General features: G+C 46.2%; 1 protein-coding gene across 4 annotated transcripts in view; it reads left to right on the plus strand.

Annotated features, from left to right (window-relative positions):
* Window positions 1-13,092, plus strand: part of LOC118233435 (semaphorin-4A-like) — a 44,202-nt gene that overhangs the window by 19,806 nt on the left and 11,304 nt on the right. For all 4 annotated transcript variants that reach the window (XM_035429211.1, XM_035429212.1, XM_035429214.1 and 1 more), the window contains exons 3-6: window positions 8,736-8,896; window positions 9,641-9,700; window positions 11,446-11,544; window positions 12,669-12,774. In XM_035429211.1, coding sequence (XP_035285102.1) covers window positions 8,736-8,896; window positions 9,641-9,700; window positions 11,446-11,544; window positions 12,669-12,774 — 426 coding nt within the window. The remainder of the gene's footprint in view (window positions 1-8,735; window positions 8,897-9,640; window positions 9,701-11,445; window positions 11,545-12,668; window positions 12,775-13,092) is intronic.

Genomic DNA, 13,092 nt, shown 5'->3' on the forward strand with positions numbered 1-13,092 from the left:
ATCCGGAAAACACCCCTCCAGTTTGTCTGCTGGTGTGGTCAATAGATTAACAGTCGGTTTACACATGGAGTCCGTGAATGAGAAAGTGGTTGACACTGTTCAGAAGAGCAGTCGTGCGGTTTGGGGCTGTCGGTTGTCAGTGTTGCTATTAGATTTCCTGAAAGGGATGAAGGCTGTAGGATTCACCGCGATTGGCTCTCCACGCTTGCTCGTGATTGGAGGGTGTGAGAAGGCTGCTGGATTGCGAGTGGAGCATCTTTGTTGCAAGCGCCACGTGCTCTTCGCTCTCTGTGTGCCTGCGTGCCGTCGTCACGCAGAAGTCAGAATTCGGCCTCGTCACATGACCCTTTGCAAGCTCTCGACTAGAGCGCTCGGCGCTGTGGCGGCGAAGTGTGGAATCCGGCGCGGGTCGCTCGTTTGAAAAAACGTCGCGCCTCTCTGACCCCACGGTCCCCGGGGTCATCGCGGGTGAGCGGGGATTCGTTTCCGCGCGAAGACGCGCCGGTTGGCGGAAGTTTGACGTGCGGCGTCCGCTCAGGCTGTCAGCTGGCCTGCTCTTCTTACCGAGTAAGGACGGCTGGTGTGCGTGACTGCGAGCGCGTTGCGTGCGTGCGTGCGTGCGTGCGTGCGTGCGTGCGTCCAAGTGCACACCCCTTCTTCCAGGCACACGCTTAGCTTTTTGCACACTTTTGCCACATTTAGTGTAATCTCAGGCTCAGATTACACACGAGCTGTTGAACAATCCTTTCTGAGGGAACTGCTGATGGTGTTGGCTTGGATTTTTACCTCGTGTGGCCCTTGCTTTGTCCGACAGTATCCCCCAGTGTACCCCTCATGGATTATGCAGGATTGCATGTAGGGGTTTGACGCAGCCTGCCAAACTGGGGCGTGCATACTTTCAAGGAGCTGAGTTACTGACGGTTGTGCTGTGTCTCCGCCCATTTTTAATATCCTCTTGCCTCATTGGTCCCTTTACTACTTTAAGGTGAAAGGTGATCGAAGTGTTCATTTGTTGAAGTGGTTTGTGGATTATTATGACCGTTTTTGGGGTTTTTTTGTGGGCATGGGGTGGGGTAGGTTTGTTGTTAACCTGATGTGGAGGACCAATCAGGCGGGGGAGGCCGGTATTGCGCTGTTTGTCTCAGTCTATCTCGGGCGGGAGAAAAGAAACAGAAGTCTGTTTTTCTTTTTCTCGTCGGTTAGAGGTCACAGCCCCACAGCTCGTGTTGCTTCTCTGTTTCTTGTCTAAACAACGAGGCGGTTTATACTGACGGCTTAGCAGAGGGGGGGGGGGGGGGGGGGGAGACCTTCAAGTGTGACCTTGAAAAGTCCGGGTCAGCTGATCCAAGCGAGGGGAGCCGTCTCCTCCTCGAACTGACCGAGGAAAGATTCGGAGAGAAGGCGATGACGTCACATTTTATACAGTTATTTCTCTTTCGCCGTACCCCGGTCACACTTTCGCCGTACTGCATTTCTGAACGTGCGGTTTACGCGACTGTTGGGAGCCGCCTTTTTAGCCGTTGGTGGCTTTTTAGCCGTTGGTGGCTTTTTAGCCGTTGGTGTCTTTCTCGCGGTTTCCTCGATGTGGGGGTTTTGTTCGAGGATTTTCTCCTGGCAGCTCACCTGGTGCATGTTGGCTGTGCTCGCTTCCCTAAAAAACTGTAAGGCTGCATTCAGACCAGATCTGGCAACGCGGCACCTTCCCGCAGGGTTGTGCGGAGGTGTGGGCGTGTCACTACATGGCCCATTTGTGTGACGTCATATTGTGAACTTTAACCCCCCCACCCCCCCTCCATTTCCTGTCTGCTAATTCAAACAAATGGACACACACCGGGGGAAGCTACTTGCTGTCATTATTTTGCAGCGTAGACTGCAAGCCAGACGCAGACGTCGAAGCTGGGTACACGAAATAAACCAAGCGAGGACACAACTGGGAGATTGGCCACCGCAGCATGACAACTTACGTGAGATTGACAACTGACGTGATTGGCCACCGCAGCGTGACGTCGGGTTGCGTTACGGCAAAAGTTGATTCTGGTCCTACTTCTTCCTGCACGGCCGCTGCGGTTTTTTCTGCACCCCATGCGGTCCCCACTCCCGCAGCCTAAAAGCACTACCCTCATTCAGATGAATGGGAGGACTGCCGTTTTTGCCGCATTGCCTGATCTGGTCTGAATGCAGCCTAAGATTGCACTGCGTTCAGAAGAGCAGAAACCCCGTCGATCTTCCGACTCACGCTGAAGACTCACCTCGTCAGACGGCACCACGGCTCCCCTGATCCCTTCAGATAGCTCTTCTTTCTTTCTTTCCTTCAGTTTCATTTCCAAACTTTATTCGCAAAGCACACATTTCATACGACAGGTGCGACTAAATGCGTTTTAGGTAACAAAAGTGAAGGGATAGAACTAAAATTTGATTACTCAGTGATAGCAACAACAGCAAAACTACAAACAAGGTCAGATAACAGCTTAGTTAAACAAGGATTCGAATGGTGGTTGATTTAAAAGAAAATAAAACCAAGGGAGTAAAAAGCGGCAATAATAGTATTAACATAAATACAGAAATAAAAACAAATGAACATTAATAAAATGTAAATAAGAAAGAAAGAAAAACACCTAGGTAAAAACTGTCAAAAGGTGTGTATTAAGATTCCTTCCTTTTGGACGATGTCATTGGTACTGTATCACTGTGTAAGATGTTATCTGTCTTGTCGTGCCTTCTGGTTACAATACAACTTGTCCTTGTGTTGCGTTAATGTTCCACTAAGAACATTAATCGCATATTTGTAATCTTAAATGGTTAATGTGATGTGAAATTCTGTCGGATGTCCCGGCAGTGACTGGAGGATGCACAGGGTGGTGATGATATGTTTCTATTCCCGTTTTCTGTATTTGCCTACGTGAGAGGAACTAGTTAAGCAAGTATTTCCTCTTCAAGCAGCATTATGCCATATAAAAGAAGTATTTAGTATCTAAACGAACGGTCTCCGGGTTTCCGAAGCTGTTTCTCTGAATAATAGCGTGAGCGTCCTGAGCTGGGCTCTCTTGTCCGCAAAACAATATGTACATTTATACGCCCGCTGGCATTGTTACCGTGGCTCCAGAACGGTTACCGTGGTTTTGCGTGCGCTTCCCTCTCAACCGCTTGCGTGCACAAACAGACGCCCGCGCATTGCACACACACACGCGCGCGCGCGTGCGCTTGTGTTGCGCCACACTCTCAAATTCTCAGCATAAGAAAACGGTGCATTTTGGCCGCCTTAATGAAAAATGATCAAATTTAATGGAGGATATTTATGCTGTTCAGATATAAATGGGACAGCATTTATGATACATTTTTTTGGTATATGGTAGGCTAACATATAATAGATTGTTCTTGAACAGCAATATTGGAGAACTGCATTGTTTGGCAAGCTGGCAGCGCAGTATTATACAGAAGAGACTAACCACTTAAATGTAATTAATTGTCTAAGCAGTGGTTGACCGATCTCTACCATAGCAGGGTTTAACCCAGAAAAGTTGTTAGGCCCGGTATCTTTTGACGGGGGCCTGGTGCGGGCCAGCGACAGACTGATGGCAGCATTAAGGTAGGGCCCTATAGTTTATGTGATAACAGAATCACGGACGGAATCGCGGAATTGAGAATTTAAAAAAGCTATAACACAGATTCCATAGGGCCCTACATTAAGTCAGTGCTAAAAGCTGACTAAAGATTAAAAAATATGACTATGTAATGTGAATGTTGTTATAAATAAGTCATTTATTCAACACACATTTTTTTTAAAAATCAACAACTATTTACAGCATAGCAGAGTCTTACAAAGAATCTGACAACAATACACAGTCTTGGAATGCTGTGTTTTCAACAACAACAAAATAAATTAAATTAAAATAAATAATATCAAAGTTTTTGCACTCTACAAAAAACTTGTATTCAAGTCCTGGTTGGCTACTGCATCTCACAACAAGCCTTGGAATGCTGGGCACATTTATGGGAAACGAGAACCGGTTCCAACTTGTCCTATTCATTGGAATCGTATGCCTCAGAGCTTATTGATTCCGATAATCGAAGCCCACATGATTTTACGACAGCTGCGCATTGCAAAACAATGTAACGTAACGCCTTGGGGGAGGCACGCACGCAGGCAGCCTCTCTCAGGTGTTTGTTTTGGACGGCAGCTGTCACAACAAATTTGATCCGGGCTGCCAGCCTTGATACATTCTGTTGCGATAAAGATTCTAAGACAACTCAGCAATTTCTCTGGATTAACAGGTTATTTTCTAGCCTGAAATGCGAACGTATTACTAAATGGCTACACACGTCATGAAACGTGCAAGTAGTTGGCTGTCGCACTGGATATGAAGTAAATGTTTTTACCAATAAATAATAATAATAAATGCGATTTTATCCATGGAAATAGCTATACAAAAAGGCAAAATAAATGTTGTGGTCGCGATTGCCGTCGTAGATGTCAGAAGGAAATGTCACTGACAAAAAAAAGTTTGCTCTCTTTACAGTGGTTTGGGCTGGAAACGAGCTGTAAGAGCGGGATATGCACAACACAGCCTACTGATTGGCTACTGAATCTTACAACAACGTACAGCCTTGGAATGCTGGGCACATTTCAACAACAACAAAATATGTTACTGACTGTTTGGCTAGCTAGCTAAGTTAGCTAAATGACCACGTTGTCGTGCACATCAATGTCATCAAGCTAACGTTATTAATAAACAAGTGAAGTCGTTATTTTGATGGCGATTAATAGGTCATGTAATGTTACAATGTATCGAATATTACACTAATGCTATTCGTTTAACGTTACCTACACACTGCTTAAGTTAATATAAAAAGAATGTACTTACTGGTGAGATGAAGTGATAACGCAGCTCGTAACGAGGTTAGTTAGCCTTCTAAATAAGAAATGGTGGATTGCTAGGTAACGTTAGCTTGTGATAGTTGGAAGCGTCAAGTGTTGAACGTCACTACGCACATTGAGAGTAAAGAACACTGATCTCAGACCTGCTGTTTTCCTATAGTGCGTTCATGTTTAAACCAACAGATGTCGCTGGGGAGCTTTCCAACCGAGCCGCCCCACTGTAACTGTAGTTTAAAAAACATTAAAAATACATTAAAACATTTTTTTTTCTTAATTCCCCGATGCTTAGGCCCGGCGGGTGGTCAACTTAGGCCCGGCGGGCCGCCGGGCTTGCAATACACTGGCGGAAACCCTGCATAGACTGTAGACAAAATATGGACAAAGTCACTGTGACCAAACCCACTGACTCTCCATGGGCTTAATGGAAAGCGCTTTGAAGCCTGGGAAGAGTAGTTTGTGGGCACCGACATGTTGAACAGATTGGAGCCAGAGACTGTGTTGTAGGGAGATGGGGGACCTTTATATGGGCATAAAGTCCTGCTGTCTACTAAGCGCGTGAGATACAGTGCCTTGGCAGTGAGTAAACTCCCGGATTCGTCCACAAAATATTACAGTTTTGTCAAACTTACACAATAACTTGACACATCGGCACATGGGGAAACATTACGCAAAGAAAAAAACCCCTACATACATCTGCATTTTCTAGTGGGAAAAATTATTGAATTTGTGTTTTGACAGTATTGTTCCCATTGACATGCATTGAAATGTGTGGGTGAAACACACTGGAGCCAACCCTTTGAGCCAACCGCGCTGGTGCTAGTGAGCAATGTCTGCTATTCAACTGGCGGCTTCACAAGGAGGGATGTATCGCCATCTTGTGGCCGGAGGACTGCGTCGCACAAGGCCATAAACCCTCCTGGGAAAGGCAGAGATCGTGATCTCATCCCATTCGGAAGTTGTGCCCATGTGGCCGTAGCGATTAAGCTGTAACCCCATAGGGCTCCAGCTCCAAACGCCGTGTTTCTGAGCAGACTCTATGGCACGCTCCCGCCGTGGGGATCTTTAAAGGGGGCCTGCTGGAGTGCGTTAGAACCGAGTGTACCCCTGGCAGACTGGTGGGAAGGAGACGTGTTGTTTACTTTTGGGTTCCCGGCCTGGGTTTAAAGCTAAGTAATCCTTTTTAATCGGGGCTAATCTTGATCATCTTGTGTTCGGCAGTTCTTTATTTTTTTTAACCCTTTGAAGAGTCGGTTTTTTGGAATGTTTTTCAAAATTTGAAGGCAGTATTCTAGAACTTCATTTTTTTCAGTTACCAGAAGTTATTGTTACATCAGCATTAGAATGTTCAGTTAGGAACATGCCAATCACATGTCTTACACCTTAAACGATTAAAGGAAGGCCTCTATACTATAGGTTACTGCAGGTTACAGTTTTAGCCTGACATTAAGACACCTGATTCTACTTATCGATGTCTTGATCGAAGACCAGGAAGAGTCAGGTATCGCAGTGGTAGGCTAACCCAAAAACCTGCACCCACACCGGCCCTTTTCAGATAAGATTGCTATACCCCTGCTATAGGATCACACAGAGTAGCTTGCACAGCAGCGTTGCTTACCGGTCCACCAGTGTGTAAACCACAAACAGAGCACCATTAAGAGAAGGGGACAGGGATTTTTAACTTCAGCGGTGTTATTTCTGAGTGTTAAAGCAGAGTGTTAATGCAAAGCTCCAGTCTTGGAGGCTCAGCGGTGTCTGCAGGTCTTACAGGATTCCTGTCATTCAGTAGCCAGTCAGTCTCTGTGGGGAAAAAAGGACGTGTTCTCTGCAGCCAATCAGTGACTGAAACGCTCCAGAGATCGCCATGACGACTGAGGTCCCTGCGCTGGGTGAAGCAGCGAAACCCTTCTGCCCGGGCGAACATAGAGAACGCAGGTGGGCGGGGAGGGGGGGGGGGGCATAGCGCTCCGGGGTGCGGATATCCAGCCACAAGGCTACGGTGTGCCAAAAAAAAGGCAAAGGTCGCCTGTGTGGACGGGGGAAAGTGAGAGAGGCCAAAACCCCGCTTGTGCAGCTTCCCTGAGAACTCTAAATATGGCTGACTGTCGCATCAAGGTTGAGGTGGGGGACGGGGATCAGTTGTGTTTTAGTACCTGCAGGGCAGTCTCCCAGATAATTCCTGGAGCAGTCCCAATACAGAGGCCGTCCTGTCAGGGCAGTGTCTTTTTTCTGTGATAGAAGTGTCATGGCTGCTTGAGAGGTCAGTCGTTAAAAGATTATCCCGATAGAAAAGTTACTGTCGCCTGTTTGGGTGACTCTTTATGGGTACTTCTGGTGGATGGCACTGAATATACAAGATGACATGCAGTGTTTTGTCTGTGTAATTAGTCGTTTGCAACTTTGGTTTGTAAACAATGTCTGGAACTGTAAATGGCTCCCTGTGTAATTCTGGAGACAGAATTACTTGGCTGACAAACACTTTGTTGGCTTGGCGTCTTGAAAAGTTTGACTTGTGAAACCAGTCTCTCTTGAGGGCACCAATTAAGCCAGTTAATCCTCTGGATTATACTTGGAAAAATTAAGCTATTTGAACATTGCCACAGCATCACTACTCGTTCAGTCAGGTCAGTGTTGAAATGTATTTGTTTTTGACCTGAAAAGAGGAAGGAACTGAGTCGTACTATTTCTCATTGGCATTCTGCAAGGAGAGCTGAGAAGCCTTGAAAAAACAACAGGATGTTCAGACATGTTACTCTTTTTTTTCCCCGCCTGAAGGTGAGAGAGAATGCACATCACTACCCAGCATTGTACCATTTGCATAAAAGTATCTGGGGGTTTGTCCTGTGCTTAGAGAAAGAAATTCACCATTCCATTATTCAAATATTCAACCCAGGGAGTTATCTGCAACAGCACATTCAAATATCGCATTGCTTTGAATTAAATTCAAGTTCCTCATTCATCTTACAGTGATCTTAGTTTGATACCAAAAACATATAATCGATTTGTGTTTATTCGGAAGTGGTACTAAGAGGACCAAAAAACAAAAGTTATTTTTTAAAGTTATATAATGAAGATAAATTGTATTTTTATTGTCTTGTGGGTGTGCCTGTGTGGGAGTTTTTTGTGTTAATTTTTTTTTTAAACCACAAAAAACAGAGGAAAATTTTAATAACTGTTAGTTTTTTAAACAGCGGTCCGGTCACCCCCCAGCAGTCACCCCCCCAGGGAAGATGTTTTGCCCCTGCTGACGGTCACTTGACTTATTGCACAGTGGAACACTTTGTCAAGTCAAAACAGATGAAAAAGTCCAGACTGGGGATAGTAGCGAGATTCTGCTTTACCCAACAGTTAGTAGAACCACACACGCACTCGGGGCAATGTTTTTGTAAACAGAATGTTTCCGTCCGTTTCAGAAAACAAATAAAAGATGGCGTGTAACTAAATCGTGCACGCAGTCTTCTAGTGTCGTGACTACCCTCTGCTGGTGGGAGTTGTACACTGCACCATGGAAAAGCATGCAAGAGGGGAATATAATCAAGGCTGATGCATCTCCGTCAGCACAATATATATGTTTTATGGCTGAGGTATGGAAATTAGTGAGATATAAAGGCTGTAAAAACAAGGAAAAAGGAGGGAGATGTTAGAAAAACACAGTGCTACATACAGCTATTCCAGAGTTGCTTAATGGTCACGTGGTTGATTAGATTTCAGCCAAGGTTTCTGCTATTTCAATTGGCTGTTGAAAGCAGGTTGTTGAAGGGAAAAGGTTAAAGGTCAGAGCTGACATATTCTGGCTGCAGGCGCTGTTGTGCTGACCGCCTATTCCCCCCCCCCCCCCCCCCCCCCCCCGCTCTTTTCCCAGGAAGCCCCGGTAGATCGCTCTCCGTCTTCGACAGCGACGACATTAGGAACACCACCACGCTGCTGCTGAGCCAGGACGGCGAGACCCTGTTTGTGGGCGCGCGCGATGCCGTGATCTCACTGGACGTGAGGGAGCCGGGCGTCATGGAGCTGAAGCAGAAGGTGGGTGGGCCTTTTAAGGGGGCGATGGGCGGGGGCGTTTCCTGTTTTGGCCTGAGCTCAGTGCAGATGGAGGTGGATGGATGTTCTCCAGCGCCAGGTCATAAATTGTCTTTGCAGGCTAGCAACTCAGATGGGGAATTGCAACAAAAACATCAGCCTGAATGGAAACTTGTACTTGAATGCAAGTCAGTTTAATGGCTGCTGAACTGAAGGGGTGGGGATGGAGCAAAAATTTTCCTGTGAACATGAAACCAAATGGAAGATTTTTTAGCAAAAAAAGTGAACTGAAAAAACATGAATTGAGGATCTGACTTTTTTGGGGTTTTTTTTTGGTAAATGCCATGAATGTCTCCTGTATTCGATTAAAATGATGAACCGAAATAAAATGTCCCAAGCTGATTCTTCTGCATCAGTCAGTTTCCTAAAACCTCGACTGGTTTAGCGGTAATTATGAAGATTCACTTTCCACAGAGTGCTAAGTTGTGGTCTGTTGCGTTGTGTGTATGTCTAAATTGCCTCATTTGGCTCTAGCTGTATAATCCAAACTCCCACACCCACACCTAGACACACTCTCGTTTGGATAGACAGCCATCTACCAAAAGGGCTGTCAAAATGACCTGCAGTGCTGCTTTTAAATGGTCCTCTCTGTGTGCTGCCTTTGAGGCTGCAGCGTTTAAACTGGGTCTGCCGTTTTGAGGCCCCGGGGTCCTGACGTTTGTCCCCTCCTCCTGTTCTCTCTTCCAGCTGGACTGGGTCCCTTCTTCCACAGACTTGGATGATTGCTCCATGAAGGGAAAGAAATTGGTAAGGGGGAAGAGGTGACAGCTACCAACTGTAGCTGCGACTGACTGCGACTGACTGACTGTTATCAACTGTAACTGTGACTGTGACTGACTGACTGACTGTGATCGTCTCTGACTGTGATCAACTGTAACTGACTGACTGTGACTGCAACTGATTTGAATGACTGTGACTGACTGTGACCAAATGTAACTGTGATTGATTGTGACTGTAATGTACTGTGACTGTGACGGACTGTGACTCACTGTGACTGACCGACTTACTGTGACTGACTGTGACTGTAACAAACTTTGACTGTGACTCACTGTGACTGACGGACTGTGACTGTGACTCACTGTGACGGACTGTGATCGAATGTGACTAATGTGACTGACTGCAACCGACTGTATCTGTGACTGGCTGTGACTGTAACAAACTGTGACTGACAGACTGTGACTCACTATGACAGGCTGTAACTGACTGTGACTGATGGACTGTAATCGAATGTGACTAATGTGACTGACTGCAACCGACTGTATCTGTGACTGGCTGTGACCGTAACAAACTGAGACTGACAGACTGTGACTCTCTATGACACGCTGTGACTGACTGTGACTGATGGACTGGGATCGAATGTGACTGGTGTGACTGATCGAATTTGACTGGTGTGACTGACTGCAACCGACTGTAACTGTGACTGGCTATGACTGTAACAAACTGTGACTGACAGACTGTGACTCACTATGACAGGCTGTAACTGACTGTGACTGATGGACTGTAATCGAATGTGACTAATGTGACTGATTACAACCAGTTGTAACTGTGACTGGCTGTGCCTGTGACTGACTGAGACTGTAACTATGATCACAAACCTTGACTGTTCCTGGTCCTGGAGGACCACAGTCCAGCATGACGTTTTCACTGCTCTTTTTACTTCATATTTAAAAAAAGGATTTTTTATTTTCAGTTTACATTACATTGTGCTATACTGATTTATTCAAAGTGACTTACGTTATAGGAGAAACAGGATTAATATGAACAATTGTACCAGTTCTGGTTAACAGCATTCCCAGTTCTCATTATGGCTCTTGGTTAGCAAGTTAATAGGACCGAGTACGAGTGTTACATGCGTACAGACTGCATCCGTAACCAGCCCTAAGAATGGAAACATAAAGCCATAAAAAATCATTTGAAACAGCCAATCAGCTCAGAGGGTCATTTACACATGGGCTCTGTAATAGGGTGTTTGACTTAGCTAGATATTTGATTGGATGAGCTCAGCTGGCTTCCTTTCACTTTAAGTTGCTATGGATGCAAACAGGGCAAAGGCAATCAGCTTGTCCTCCAGCTGGTCATGTTACACTGTAAACTCCTGCTATCAACCAGAAACCCACTTGAGTAAAGAAATGGAGGGGACAAAAAGAAGCGTAGTAGTTGAACATCTGGTTACTATAGAGGATCTTTGGTAATCTATTAATCCTTTTATCTTGCTCTGTGTGTCCAGGCAGTGATAGGCTGAAGCAGTCATCTCCTGTGTTGCTTCTGTGCTGTGTGCTTCAGCAGAGAAGCGTCTGTTGATTGGTTGTGCTGTACTTTGCCACGCCCCACTTGGAACGTTTCAGTTTCGGCCGTTTAGGACTTTCAATGTTAAGAATACAGAACTGAGGACGTGGTCGGTCTGTGGAATTTGTGGTGACAGCAGTTGGATGCATGGAATTGTGGGATGCCTGTATGTTCTTAACCTTTTTTCCCCCTGTTTGCCCCTTCAGATTGACTGCCACAATTTCATTCGAGTGCTGCAGTTCCTCAACTCCACCCACATGTATGCCTGCGGAACCTTCGCCTTCAGCCCCCGATGCACCTACATTGTAAGCCCCGCCCCTTCCCTTTAAGCCCCACCCATAAATTGAAACAAAGGGCTTAAACCCAGGGAAAGTGTTTGGTTGGCCCATCCTTACCTTATTTAAAAAGGCACCTACAACGGCCAATGACCTGATGTGCGATTGGCATTGCTAACAAAATGGTTGCCCTAGGGTTCATTTTCAAACATGCATTTGCTTTTGTTGAAAGCTTCTACAAAGCTAGAAAGTTTCCTAATCTGAAGATCCTATTTAAGTTGCCTCTTTAAATGGGTAGTTGTGAGATGCACTACTGATATTTTACAGAGAGCAGTCATTCGTCATCTTTAACAAACGTCTCTCTCTTTTCTTCCTCTCTCTCTCTGCCTTTGTAAATCTCAAATTTAAAATGCACTAAATGAACTGCTAAATTGCCACATCTAATACATGCGCTACACGCATGACGTTGCTGGAGTTTCGCCTTTGCCTGTCCCGCAGTGGGTTGTTTACAGAGGGCTAGTCCGTCTGAAGATCGGCTGTGCGTGACCAATTTGTGCGATGTCCACACGCGCCGTCAACCCCGGTTGCCCCGGGAGACCGGTGTGCACCCGCCGTGGCGTGGGTTGCGTGAGGACACTGCTGCTCTGGAGCTGCTCGCGTGATGTTATGAGGCTGATGGTGCTGGACGCTGTGGGGGTGGGGACTTTTGGGAGGGGGGGGGGGGGTCATGTAGTATAAAGGTTGAAGAACTGGGCTTTTTTAGCCCAGGGCTTGCCAGTTCAGTTCTCGGGTGAGGCAGTGCCGTTGTGCCCTTGAGCAAAAACACATAATCCGACTCAGCCTCGTAAGCGTGTGTCCTCATGAAACTGTCTGCCTGCGTGAACGGATGTGTTGCAATTAAATGTAAATATAAATATAAACGAAAGCCACTGGTTGGCTCACCATGTGGAGGGTCGCAGTGTCCGACTCCCATCAGAAGAGGGCAGCCTCGAGACTTCATCGTAGCTGTGTGTGGAATTTACACTGCAGTTTTTTCTTCTTCTTTTCTTGTCCTTTTTGTTCAGGGTCCAGAAAAAGCTAAACATTCTGTTCCGTTCCCACGAAAACGTCCTGACCCGGGTCACCGTGACTTTCTCTCTGTTTTCGTCTTTCAGGACTCCCACGCGTTCGCCTCCGTCAATGGCCCTAGCAGGAAACCGGACGAGGGGCGGGGCCGCTGCCCGTATGACCCGTACCAGAGGAACACCGCCATCATCGTCGGTGAGTTAGCGGAGGCCGGAGTTAGCGTAGCGCCCCGGTGCTCATACCGCTTTGCTGGCCAAAACGGTGCAGCTCTAAACTTTTTTTTTTTCAACCCCTTATAGAATAGATTTTTAAAAAAATGCTTTTTCTGAATTCTAAATTCTAAGGCAGCCTTAGAACTCCATTCCTCTCAGTTGCAAGTAGAGATTTTTCAGTAACGAACCTTCCAATCATATGTTTGTGATGTTACACCTTAAAGGGTTAAGCCAATCACGTCATCTCAGTGAAGGCGGGTCAAAGAGGAGAGCGGCATTTCGAACGTAACCTAGGAGACGC

The sequence above is a fragment of the Anguilla anguilla genome, chromosome 8, assembly GCF_013347855.1.
Source record: "Anguilla anguilla isolate fAngAng1 chromosome 8, fAngAng1.pri, whole genome shotgun sequence".
In the NCBI taxonomy this organism is placed as follows: Eukaryota; Metazoa; Chordata; class Actinopteri; order Anguilliformes; family Anguillidae; genus Anguilla; species Anguilla anguilla.